Raw genomic sequence first — 14,244 nt, forward strand, 5'->3', positions numbered from 1 at the left:
CCACACACAAAAGGACTTCTGGTAATGGATGCACATTAGACCCTGTTATAGGACCTGTGAGACAGAAGGGAGCTCTGGGCTTTGTACCTTTCAATGACACAACACTTAAAAACAAGCAAATTTCTTCCTAATAAGAAAAGAAAACCAGAGGCTGTCCTATCACAAGAAAATAATAAAGAGTGAGATGAAATTCTTTAAAAAAAAACACAAAACCCTTTCGGTAGTTTTACAGGAGAACAGGAAACGTCACTGATTCTGTACGTTCATGAGACCCGCGGAAGACTTCTTATTAGCATCACGGCCTCTTCATAATAGGAACAGCACGGCCAGTCGCCCACGATGAGGAAACATTAAATATAGCTAGTGCACAGGGATTAGTCTTAGGAGGATGTGCTCAAAGATAAAGTTCTCAGGGGAAATCTGAGGAAGGCTCAGACAATGTTATTTTTAGTGACAGTAGGGCAGCAGTGTGGTCGTGTCAGAATGCAGGTTTCAGAGGTAAAGTCTGAAGCTCTGTCAGTGGGAGCTGGCACTTGAGAAGGGATGGCTGGGAACTGTAGGAAGTGCTGAAGGTGGGTGCTGCCTTTGCTGTCTGTGACTATGGCATTCCTCAGTGTAAAATATACCGTATAGGTGACCACTATCCATTTTGGACTTTTCTTTTTTCTTTTTTTTTTGTATTTTTCCAAGGTTAGAAACAGGGAGGTAGTCAGACAGACTCCCACATGCACTCATCCAAGATCCACCCGGCATGCCCACCAGGGGGCGATGCTCTGCCCCTATAGGGTGTTGCTTCGTTGAGGCAGAGCCATTCTAGCACCTGAGACAGAGGCCATGGAGCCATACTCAGCACCCGGGCCAACATTGCTCAAATGGAGCCTTGGCTCAGGAAGGGGAAGAGAGCAATAGAAAGGAAGAAGAGGGGGACGGGTGGAGAAGCAGATAGGGGCTCCTCCTGTTTGCCCTGGCCGGGGATAGAACCTGGGACTTCCACACACTGGGCCGGCGCTCTACTGCTGAGCCAACTGGCCAGGGCCTGGACTTTCTTTAACTTACCCATCAGGTAGGTGAAACTAGATATTTAAAACTATAAGTGGTATTTTCCCAAAATTACTTCCTAAGCAGAGTTAGTGAGCATTAAGATTCTAACATGGCAGGGCTATTCATGGCTTGAGGACAAGAGAAATACCTCCACTAGGGTTCCCTGAGAAATAGAGAAGGAACATAAAACTTTATGTTTCTCAAGTAAACTTGACCCTGACTTGAAAATAATGTGAGAGGTTATCTTCATAGAATATCCTGGAGACAGGTAATAAGAAAAACAGCAGAAATGCAGGATGGGAAATTTTTGGAAGAAGACGTGTCTGACAAGTGGCCAGCTTGTTCAAAGTCGCAGGGGCCGGCATCTGGTGTCAGAAGACGTGGCCCAAAGCTCCAGGTGCAAAATTAGCAGCAAACCCCAGGACAGCAAATATAAGTACAGAAGAGACCTGCACTTCATGGAATCAGAACCCTTCAGAACTAAAAATAACCTTGGAGGCTTTCACAAAGGATTTATCATGACTCTTTTAGAAAGAGATCACAATTAACTTTTGGTTTCTTGGGGCTGATTGTCTAATTAGTGGCTTTCTCTCGCTTCCTCTCTCCCCCCCACTGCCTTCATTCCGCTGTGTCCCCCACATGTCATTAGCACCTCCACCAGAGGCTGGACCAGGCTGGAGGATGAAGACAAAACTGGCCTTTAAAAATATATAACAACAATAACAAAACGCTGATTAGGGCAAAGTTCAGAATTTGTATTTAAAATGAGGAATTTAAAGTATTAAAATTTTAATATCAATGCACTTGTTATCTTTAAACTCCTTGAGTAGAGATGATTTCTTCTATTGGGATATGAGGACCATTTGAAAGGCAACGGCCTGTTTTCTGTTTCTGTTTCACTGCGTAGTTTCCAGAATGGTGGAAACACGCAGTTACCCATCCATAGATGAATAAAGCCCCTCACACACCCATCCCACTTGACAAAACAGCGTCTTTCACACTCTCCCGTGCCCCCCTCCCAGTGCCCGGGGCGTGGAGAGAGGGAGCTCATTCCATTGAGAGGTGTTATTTAGTTCTTAATTATAACCTGATTGAGATGGCTTTCACAGGTGTGTTTGGAGGTAACTGTCATCTTTTCATTTATTTACTGAGCACCTGCTATTTGTCAAGCACTGTTCTAAACGCTGGGGACGCATCAGTGGACAAATGGGGCTAAAAATTCCTGCCCTCATGGACTCAGAATATAAAGAAACAACATCATTTTAAAAGGCAAATTATATCATATTTAGAAGAATTTCAACCGCAAGAAAAAATAGAGCAGAGTAAGGAGGACTGAAGAGTGTTCAAGTAAGTGTCAGTTACAAGCAGATGGTGGTCAGGGCAGGTCACATGGAAAAGCTGACATGGAAGCCTACTCAGAGAGAGAAGCAAAGACCCCAAGGCAGGGAACTGCCCGCTGTGTCTCAGGAATACTGAGGAGGCTGCTGTGGCCGGAGTGGAAAGAACAACGCCAAACACAGTCAAAGATGAGGCCAGAGAAACAAGTGGGCAGGGATAGAGTTTAGCTTGGGGCATTCTAGAACTTTCTGTGATGATGGAAATGTTTTATGGCTGCGTTGTCTGATATGGCAGCTACTAGCCACATGTGGCTATTTGAGCACTTGAAATATGGCTATCATAATTGTGAATTTTCAATCTCATTTAACAGTAATCAATTTCCATGTGAACAGCCGCACATGGATAGTAGCCACCATATTGGGCAGTTCCCGAGTTGACGTGATCTGACTCCCATGTGCAGCATTGTTCTGACTACTGTGTTGAGAATCTGGAGCTCCGGGGCAGGGACACCAGGTGACTTCCCACCTAGCCACACACAGATCCCACAGGGTCACACCAGCTGAAAGTGAGTCATTACTAGCTGTTCTCTCCTATAACACACCTGACTCGGGGGCTGACGGAAACCTTTATCAATCTGACTGACTTAAAGTCCTTGTGAGACACTTAGCAATGACCAACATTTCCTGGGCCTCAGGTAATTTAGAAAGAGGGGGCAGTGAGGAAGGGGACAACCATGTGTTGATCCATTCCTTGTCTGAAATGACTGTTACACTAATTTAAAAAAAAAAAAAACTCCAGTAAACTTGGCTTATCATACATTTTTCAAAGTCAAAAATCCAAAGTTCAAGGAATGAGACACCCTTTCCCATGCTTTTTTAAAACTGCACCCTAATGATATCTTTTTTTTTTAAAGAGCTCATCATCTGATAAAAGTAAACGAGCCTGGCTGTGCCGGGGGAAGGCGGCAGGTGCCCCGCTGCCCGCGGCCCGGCTTCTCCACAGAGGACAGAGCGGCTCTTTGGCACAGATGCCAAGCAGACACCCGGGAGGGAACGAGTTCCTGCCTCCTCCTTGAGGAAATGTGAACACTTTCTAGGGGCAGGGAGCCTAATGATGCTCAGACCCATGTCCTGCTACAGGAAATTAAAGTGAATGGAAACTGTGTGATAATCAGATGGGGTTCGACTGGGATGCAAACACCAGAGTTTGCTTAGACTGACAGGGAGGGCTTGCCTGGTCAGCCCCCAACCCCCTACAAGAGGCTGTGGCTGGGATGGGTGTGAAGTCCACACCCAGTGAGGGGCCTGACCTTCACCCCCAGCTCTGAGCCTGGCGGGGGTGGGGGGTTGCCTGGCCAGATGCAAATATAGTTATGGAGCTCTGAGCTCCACAGCCCTCTAGTATCACTCAGAACCAACTGACTGCCGGTGGTGGCTGAGTCAGCAGGCTCCATGCTCCACCCCAGGTGTTTGGAGGAGGGCATAAGTCGTCCACTGACAAAATGGCAGCCACAGTTCACAGCTCACAGGCTTGCTCTTGTGCCTCTTAAGTGGCACCTCACTCCAGGAGGTAAGCCCACACTTTTCTCTTTCCAACCTGAAATTGGTTTAGCATAGAAATGGCTGCATACAAATTAGGACATTTAGGGCTCAGAATAAAAAACAAATAGGATTCATACTCGCTTGCTAGAAACTTCCTTTGTTCAGCGCCCAGAAGTTGTTTTCCAGGGAGTCCGTGGGTTGAAATTAGGGTGAGATTACTAAACTTCAGGTGAGAGCTGAGGAAGAAAAGAAAACACACAAAAAGAGGTAAAACAGAATTCGGTGAAACTCTCATACACAGCTGACCCTGAAGAGTGTGGGGCCAGTGTGCAGACTCCTCATGAAGTCAAAATCCATCTATAAATTTGATTCTCCCAAACTTAACTACTAATAGCCAACTACTGATATCATAAACAGTCGGTTAGCACATATTTAGTATGTTATATGTATTACATACTGTAGTCTTACAATAAAGTAAGTTGGAGAAAAGAAAACATTAAGAAAATCATAAGGAAGTGGAAATACCTTCACAGCATTTATTGAAAAAAACTAGCACATAAGTGGATCTACACAGCTCACACCTGTGTGGTTCCAGGGTCAGCTGTCAGTCAATTTAACCTTATTTTATCTGTCACCTAGTTGCTGAACTTTTCTTTGAACCCAGCAATTCCTTTTGCGCAAACCTTCAAATGGAGCCGACCATTTAAATGAAAGAGGGGAGACGGCACTTGGAGTGCAAAGGACAGAAACTTTAAACAGCTCTAGCGCCATAATGACAGATACCATTTAAATTTTTAAAATTTTGCTTCTCGGAGTAAAACAAAACAAAATCAAGACCTTAGGACAGTGGTTCTCAAAGTGTGCACCCTAGAAGATTTCCAGGTGTGCCCTATGGTATTCCAGAGAAATATGTGCCTGTTGGGGACCAAAAATCCAACAGGGTTTTTGGAGTTTAGATTTTTGGGGGACAGAGATGTGGGGAATTGGCTGTAAGCGAACAGTCTGCCCAACCCCCCCCCCCCCCCACCTCACTTGCCTGATTAGGTTGCAAAAGGCTGTTAAACTGTGGTGCTGGATTGCTTACACTACCCCCCAAGTTCCCCAGAAAGACTGGAGGCAAGTTTCTTCTATCCTTTGTTTGGTGTAAAGTAAAGATGATATATATGGTGAGGGTTTTGGATTGATGATTAAACATAAGGAATTGTTTCTTGAAGCCTTTTGGATTTCTATAAAAGAAGAATATGTGGTAATATCTTAAAAAGCTTTGAACATTTTACTACAATTTTCAACATCCTATTTATGTGAATTAGGATTTTCTACACTCAACACAATTAAGAGTAAAAAGAGAGGAATTCTTCAATGTATTGACGAGGAAATGAGAGTTTGCCTTTCAAATATATGCCCAAACATTGAAGAAATCGCTAGGACACATCAGGCTCATGTTTCTCATAAACACAAGAATGAAAAAACTTAACATATTCATGCTGGGACCTGCTGAATTTACTAAATCTTACTAAGAATGTATCTATACATATAAAAAGATAACTTTTTTGTTGTTTTTTTATTTTTATTTATTTATTTTATTTATTTATTTTTTTTGTATTTTTCTGAAGCTGGAAACGGGGAGAGACAGACAGACTCCCGCATGCGCCCAACCAGGATCCACCCGGCACGCCCACCAGGGGCAACGCTCCACCCACCAGGGGGCGATGCTCTGCCCTTCCGGGGCATCACTCTGCCGCGACCAGAGCCACTCTAGCACCTGGGGCAGAGGCCAAGGAGCCATCCCCAGCACCCGGGCCATCTTTGCTCCAATGGAGTCTTGGCTGCGGGAGGGGAAGAGAGAGACAGAGAGGAAGGAGGGGGGGGTGGAGAAGCAAATGGGCAATTCTCCTATGTGCCCTGGCCGGGAATTGAACCCGGGTCCCCCGCACGCCAGGCCGACGCTCTACCGCTGAGCCAACCGGCCAGGGCCGTTTTTTTTATTTTTTAACCTCTCTTTTTTATGAACTCTAAAACACAGAACTCAAAAAATGTAACATAAAAATGTTTTTTAATGTCAGAATAAATTTAATTTTGTCATATTAATTTTGTTAATTACCATAAAAGCATGCTTGGACTTTATATCTTTTTTCTTTAATATTTGACTTAATTATTATAACATATTTCTCAGAAATTTGTATATAATGCACCTACAATTACTTGTAGGATTTTAAATGCGCCTGACTTCAAAAGTTTGAAAACCACTGTTTTAGAAGGAGGTAAATTCACTATAAATTATAAGCAAAGTTTGAATTTCAAACTACTAAGAAACTGCTTGGAATGACAGCCATCGTAGCTGAAACTCTGAGGCCTTACAGTCAAGTGCATTGCACGTCCTTTTGGTCCTTGAAACAGTACAATGAAGTCAGTAATATGGTCCCTGTTCTATTATAGGAAACTGAGGCAGGGTGTGAGCCCTGGCTGCCTCCTCCAGTGTCTTCTCGTCTAACCTCACCTAACCTCTGCCTCCACTGCCCTACAGACCCTAAATTCTTGAAAGGGATCCAAAGATCACTTAATTCCCATCAGTCAAAATTAGCTTGATTTTTTTTTTTTTTTTTGGTAGTTTTCTGAAGTTGGAAACGGGGAGGCAGTCAGACAGATTCCCGCATGCGCCCGACCGGGATCCACCCAGCATGCCCACCAGGGGGTGATGCTCTGCCCATCTGAGGCGTTGCTCTGTTGCAACCAGAGCCATTCTAGCGCCTGAGGCAGTGGCCATGGAACCATCCTCAGCGCCTGGGCCAACTTTGCTCCAATGGAGCCTTGGCTGCAGGAGGGGAAGAGAGAGACAGAGAGGAAGGAGAGGGGGAAGGGTGGAGAAGCAGATGGGTGCTTCTCCTGTGTGCCCTGGCCGGGAATCAAACTATTTCTTTCATATATACTACTCACGAAAATTAGGGGATATTTCAAAATTAATATGAAGCAATAAAAAAAGAAGCATTTGATTGTTTTTATTAAACAAGAACATCAGAAAAACAAAGGACAAGTCAAAGGAAGTTCAATTATGCACATGAGATGCAAAACCAACTTTTATTTCATTGGTGAAAATGCACTATAAAGCCAGTAGCCATGGTCACCATCACAGCCGCCTGGCCCATGCAGGTTCACATTAGATTCAGACAGACAGTAATGAAACAATGGAGCCAATAACTGGTGGGCCATCATCTATAATCCTAGCTTGCACCCAGCGGGCAAGTAAAAACACACACTGGGCTCCAAAACCCACTCATTCAGTGCTCACAAAGCTACTGACTTATCTGAGTTTCCTAGAATCAAAGGTTTCTAGCTCACTAGCCTCATTCTCCTTTGTTCCCCATCTCCTTCTCTCTACCCAAACTCTGTACTAACTGGCTTCTCTTTCAGCAGTCCGCCATCTTGGCTGCCTCTCCTCTCCTCTACGTGGCCTTACTCAGCTCTCCTCCCTGCTCTCTGCTCTAATGCTAATCTCAGGAACTGAGAGAGAGCAAGCTCCCAGTCTGCCCCACTTTATAGTGTAGGTTCAAAACCTTTAATCCAGTGTACAAACAAAGAAGTCTCTGATACAAAGTCACTTATCTGAGGCATAATGGGATTCCTCATGAGAGTGCACCACCCTACATCAAAAAGGGTGGGAAAGGCTTAGTCCTAAAACCAAGCCTTAGGCTGTAAGAATCCTGCCTGCTTACAGCCTGTCCCCCCACATCCAATACAAACTATAAGTGAGCAAACATATATATCATATTTAAAAACTTATTTGACCAACATGCACTATACAAAAGGCTGAAAGTACTGGAGTATCTATCTGCACATTCCCTGATCGCCTAATTTTAGTGAGCAGTTATATACAGTTATAGATAGATAGATAGATAGATAGATAGATAGATAGATAAGTATATATATACATACAGACATACATTAATTATACAGGGTGGGGCAGAAATAGATTTACAATTGTATGAGAGTTTATTTTTGCATTATTATCTATTAAAAATTGTATAATTTTTCCTACAAACATCTGTAAACTTACTTCTGCCCCACTGTGTGGGGCAAAATCAGGATATTAAAGTAAATTCTAGAGAATTCCTTTCAAGAGCAAGACTGCCTCATAGTTGCATTAGGTTTTCCAGGGCCTGAGGCACGTTCATAGGCATTATCATGGAGATTAATCTTCCAGACAATTTGTGCGAGGGATGGGGGCGGGATCAGGATTTTATTACCCGTATTTCACAATGAAGAAAATCAAGGTTGGAAATGATAGGTAATTTGTTCATGGTCATGAAGCCCATAAGCAGCAGGGCCAGAAATGGAAGCCATGTCTCCCGACCCCAAGTGGCGCCCTCCCCGCCCCCTGGCTTTCTCTAACCAGTCCTGGGAGTGCTGTTCAGTGGAGCCTCCTGAAAACTTTGGTGCTTAAGACTCACTCCGTGCTTTCTCTCTGCTATTGAAAATGTTCCTCATGCAAATGTGCCCTGCAGATCGAGCCAGCCAAGTTTTTTGGGTGCGCTGATCTTTTCATAGGCTTCAGGATGATGAGAAGAAAGATATTTTCCCCCCTAAAGTCTCTCCTTAGTTCACACCTCCTCTTAAACCAACCAAATGCAAAAGAATACAACCCTTCACCAAGTTTGAGGAAAACACCTTCCCTCCTTTCTCATGAGGAAATTGGAAATTTTCCAAATGTGGAAATGCTATCAATTTCCTGACAATCTGTTAAGTACCACTAAAAGCAGGAGACTTTTGGTGGAGGCAGGGGCCAGCAATGTAATAAACTCAACTGCACCTGACATTTAAAAATAGTTAAATATTTTGAAAGGTTTTGCTCTAAAGTCTCCTAGGATGTGTGTCATTTAAGAATAAATATTCTTATTTGATACAAAGAAAACCAAGCACATCTTACCATCTAATAATAATAAAAATTTTGAATATGTTCAAATACCATAAAGGTCACAATTAACCCCAGCTACTTATGGTGTCAGTTTGCAAATGTACACTGATGACAGGCTTTGATTTATTACCATTTCATGTAAAATGCAAGTAATAATACATGATTATACTCATACACAGTTAAAATTTATCTTGGCTTTGGTGCCTATGTGATGGAAATGTGGTTTATGTTGTATTAATAATACAGTTTATATACAGGCCCTTGTTAAAGTTCTATGTGAATAAAAGGCTTAGTAATTATCCAGCTCTATTTTTTTACTACAAAAACTAATCACCATGGCACTGAATAATTTGAATGATCCAACAACATGGATAAAATACCTCATAAAATTTTAAATTACCATATTCTAGTATCCTGAATTTTGCTATTGTGCAATTAAAGATTTCTCCAAGAGACTTGGGGGAAGGAGGTATTTTTTGGATTTTTATCTGAAAGAACCAGCTTCCCATCCTGTCCCTCAGCCGAGCCAGGTTCCTTCTGCACGCTTCACTGTGGCTCCTCTGGTTCTCCATTCAGTCAAGGTTGCCACGTCACCTTTCTCGTTTTCCCTACGATTCCCCTTCTCACTCTCAAGGGAGTACATCTCCCACGTCACAGAAAGCAGAGAGCAGCCACCAGGCAGCGCCTCCCTCTGCTTCTCCTCCCGCCGTCTCCAGGGCATCTTCACCTACAACATTCGCCGTCCATCTCCTCGCATCAAGAGACAGGGGTCTCCCCATGAGCGCCCCCTCCGCTTCACGTTGCTGTCCCTCCTCTCCCCTCCCCATACCAGCAACTTTCTCTTACAACTGCACTGAAGAAACCTGGAAGGAACCAGTCTGGTTCTGTGAAGGAGGAACCATTAAGTCCACAGGGGCCATGGCCCTGTTTCTCTATGGTGGCTTCCATTCTCAGGGTCACCTCAGGCCACGTTTACCAGTCCACTCACTTTTACTTTGTCCACATCTTTTGATTGCCTCCCACCTGCCATTTCCAGGACACATTACCTTAGCTCACCTTCTCACCAGGAATAGTTCTGGGGTGAGTCTTTCTGGCACAAGTCTCTTCTCTCTCTCTCTCTCTCTCTCTCTCTCTCTCTCTCTCGCGTGCGCACCCTCTACACAACTACTGGAAGCCTCTTTATATTCAATCTCAATCATTCCTCGCTTTTAAAATCTCCTTGTTCGGTCTGACCTGTGGTGGCACAGTGGATAAAGCGTCGACCTGGAAATGCTGAGGTCGCCGGTTCAAAACCCTGGGCTTGCCTGGTCAAGGCACATATGGGAGTTGATGCTTCCAGCTCCTCCCCCCTTCTCTCTCTCCTCTCTCTCCCTCTCTCTGTCCTCTCTAAAAATGAATAAATAAAATAAAAAAATAAAATAAAAAATTAAAAAAAAAAAAAATCTCCTTGTTCGCTCACCATGTTGGCAGAAGCAGAGCCGAGCAGCCAAGAACATGGGCTTGGATCTCAGATTGTTTCAGTTGAACTCTCAGTCCTAGAACTACCTCACTTTTTGACCTTAGGCAAGCTTTTAACCTCTCTGGCTCAGTTCTCTAGCCTGTGTAATGGAAATGATAGGACCTAATGCCACACAGTGGTGCTGTGAGGATTAGATTAAACAGTATTGGCTAAATGGTAAAAATATTGCATTTTCAATGAATGTTGACTATTTTTATTACCAAAATATTTAATACAAATTCATGAGCATGGTATATAGGCCCTCATGGGCGGGGCCTAACCTAAGCTCCCCGACCTTCTTTGTGACACCCACCTTTTTGCAGCTCAGTCTCGTTCCCTGCCTCTTCTATGCCTTTACATGAGATTATCATCAGCATTTCTCCAATTGCTCCAACTTCATATTTTTAAAATTTTATTTAGAAATGTCTGAATATTTAATTTTTTAAATTTATAGCTATCTAAGAGTATTGGTCCAAAATCATGAAGTTTATAATGGAGCATTTTAATAGATTTTAGCTCTCTGAGGATGAAACATGGAGATCAAATGTTTAAGACTTTTAATTTGATTACCTATAAATATTTAAAGAGTTCCTGCAAAAGAATAGCAGGTCATAGGGTACATCTTGGGTTTGGGCATGCATTAGACAAATGGCAGGAACAGCATAGCCACGGAAGAAGCAGGACTCTCAGGTCTAATGGTGTTGGCTTAATGTACATAAACAATATCTAACATCATTGTGAGCCCTCTGCTCTGAAATCAAAGGTCACCGTGTTGTTGAAAAAAAAAAGTTCAAGTTAAGTGCTCAAACCCATGAAACATTAAGCAAGTGCACCTGCATTTTCACAGCAGATAATTCCAGCAGGGATTTCATGTTGCTGTGGATACAAAGGGAGGAACAGCTCAGAGATACTTGTAAAGCAGGGAGGGATTAGAGTATCCAGGGAAATAAGTAAAAGGTATTGCGTTTCATTCTATGCTTCGGGAGGACAGCTACAAAATGAAGTTTAAACATCCTTAGCCTTCAAATTAAGAGTGTCACATTGCCAATTTATTGTGAACATGATAAAAGAAATGTAAACTTTTCATGTTGCTCACCCTGCTGGGTGGTAGAAACTGGTCAACCTCCCAGGTGAACACTCATTTTTTGTTTTTTGATGATTGTTTTGGCATAGCAAGGTCAACCAAAGCAAACGATTTGTAATTAATTGCTTTCGTTAATGCTTTGATTTGAACAAATAAATCATGTAGGGAGAGAGAATAATTAGCTACATTAATCTAAATGTTAACAACTTAATTTACTAACACCTCTGCTTTCTGAATTGTTCTAAACAATGACAAAAATATGAGCCAAATGACATTAAATCCTAGCTTAAGATAAATATTTAACATAACTGCATATTGTACTAATCAAAGAATAACTCAGATTTAATTAGGTCTTAATGATAATACATCATCACACAATTAATGATAAAATAGTATAGATGGGGTTTAAAAGTTGGGAGTTATGTCAACTTCCAATATTAGAAGAAAAAAATATATAAAGCAGAACAAATCAAAATATTTATTTTAAGTATAATATATTAAGAGAATCTACCAGGTTTTCCTTGAAAATTTTTAAACTTTCTTTAGCAATATTTTTTCTGTTTAGATCACAAAAGAGATTTTTTAAAATTTATTATTTTGTGTTTACATAGATTCAAGTGTCCCACCGAATATATCTCCCACCCACTCCCTTATTCCCCCTTGGCCCTCCCCATGCCTCTCCCCCCAAGGTCTTCCCCCTTTTCCTCCAGGATTTTCTGTCCTGTTCCACAAAAGAGATTTTTTTATGAGGTCCTTGGCTACTTACTTCATGTTTAGAAAAATAGCACAGCAGCTGCATCCAACAGCACACTCTGACCAAAGAGGTAGGGTCAAGGATTCTGAGCACTTCCAGAAGGAGACAGCGTGTGCATAGGGCAAGGAAAAGGCTAACAGCTCTCTGCCTGACTCTCCTTCTCTCTTCTCTTGGGTGCCGTCTTGCATGTCTCCCCATTTCAGGAAAACCCCAGGAGGAACCAGAAGTGGCCTGGAGAAAGGGGCCGAACAGCAAGTCCCTTTTGCCTGCTTGGGCTCTGGCAAACAGGCTTGTGTTCAGGGGCAGGGGTTTGGAATCAACACCTGACCCAACAATAAAGTACAGGAGTCTGCCTGGAGCTATCTAGGTGCACTGTGGATCCTCTAGAGACCAAGCAGGGGAGACAGGTGGTCCCGGGTAAGAAACTGGGTGGCTTGGATGGGGATGTTGGGTATTCAGGATCTCAGATAAAAAAACTTACTGAAAAAAATGAATTAAGTGTAATGTTTGAAATGTCCATGGAATAAGAATAAAATTAAGGAGTTCTGGCAAAACAGAATAAAATGAAATTGGGTTTTGCTTTATGATTTAGGGAAAATGATTAATGATGTGTTATATATATATATATATATTACTGCATATATATATGCAGTAAAAGTGGTACATTTATACAATGTTTATATACATTGAGCATACACAAGATGTAGATTCCAGGATGGCAGTTATAAAAACCAAGTTGGAAAGCCTTTGGACACAAGAGATGGCAAAATGCAAGACACAAATCAATCAGCTCCCTAAGATTGGAATAACAAAGCATCATGGGAATTCAAAAGCAAGTGAGATCACTTCTTGTGGGGTAAGATGAGGAAGGGTTTTATGTTTTGGGCATATGCTGATAGGAAGTTTTTTTAACACCATATGGGTAGGTTTGCTCACATTTGACAGATATAGCTTCTTGGACCTTCAGTCTTCATGGTGATAGTCTAAACACGAAGCTTTGTGATACACTTTCTAGGAGGTCTAAGCCAACATGTGAATACTATGACATGAAGTAATGACTCCAGCTATGCAATGTTTAGTAATAAGTTAATAATTATGCCTGGTAAGCCCTGACGTAATGATGTGATCTCTAGAAGTTACATGATTTGTTGAGGACTAGAAAATGTGGTTTGGAAAACAAGTCCATAAAAAGAGGTTACAAGGAACAATTATAGGGGAAAATGGATTTCCTTATAGATAAGACTGCCTATTTTCAGGAACTGTCTACATAAATGGTTCCTACACCCAGCTGCTTGTTAGAATTACCAGGGGAGTCAGTTAAAAATACATATTCCTGGAACCCACCCCAGGGATACTGGCCCAGGAATCTGTCTTTTTATAATTACTATCTCCACCCCAATCCCACCCCACCACTGCAGTTAGCTCTAATGTGCAGAACTGTGTCTGGAATTTTCACAATTTGTCGCTTATTGAAGAAATCACTCATCTTTATTATATGCAGCTTAAGTGTCTGTTTGTCACCGATAGCTTATTGGTTGCTTGCGTAACTGTACTAGCCAATGGGGTGAAGTTGCCACGGCATTCAAATAGTCCCGCCTTCTGGCATGCCACCTCACAAATTGAGGTTAAAGATTGGAGCAATTATTATGCTGTTAAGAAATCTTAACACCAGAAGGGGTCTTTGCAATGGTACAAGACTAGAGGTTCTCCAATTGAAAAATAATGTCACAATAGCTAAGTCTTTGACTGGCTCCTCTAAAGGTGAAATACATGTCATTCCAAGAATTGATTTGGCTCCATCTCAAACAGGGTTGCCGTTTCAATTGAGACATAGACAATTTCCTGTAAAACTTGCCTTTGCTATGACCATCAATAAGTCTCAGGGCCAAAGGCTTAAGCGTGTTGGCATTTTTTTTACCTGAGCCTGCATTTGGACACGGTCAACTTTATGTTGCCTGTTCAAGAGTTCATGAAAGAACAGACGTAAAATTAAAAATAATTGATGGTCCTCTGCAAGGCGAGCTTAAAAATGATGGAAAGATCTACACAAGAAATGTTGTGTACAAAGAGATCTTTGAC

General features: G+C 42.2%; 1 protein-coding gene across 2 annotated transcripts in view; it reads right to left on the reverse strand.

Moving 5' to 3' along the window:
• Positions 1 to 14,244, reverse strand: part of CFAP61 (cilia and flagella associated protein 61) — a 381,775-nt gene that overhangs the window by 133,761 nt on the left and 233,770 nt on the right. For both annotated transcript variants that reach the window (XM_066236726.1, XM_066236727.1), the window contains exon 20: positions 4,058 to 4,156. In XM_066236726.1, coding sequence (XP_066092823.1) covers positions 4,058 to 4,156 — 99 coding nt within the window. The remainder of the gene's footprint in view (positions 1 to 4,057; positions 4,157 to 14,244) is intronic.

This window comes from Saccopteryx bilineata, chromosome 6 (genome assembly GCF_036850765.1).
Source record: "Saccopteryx bilineata isolate mSacBil1 chromosome 6, mSacBil1_pri_phased_curated, whole genome shotgun sequence".
Lineage (NCBI taxonomy): Eukaryota > Metazoa > Chordata > Mammalia > Chiroptera > Emballonuridae > Saccopteryx > Saccopteryx bilineata.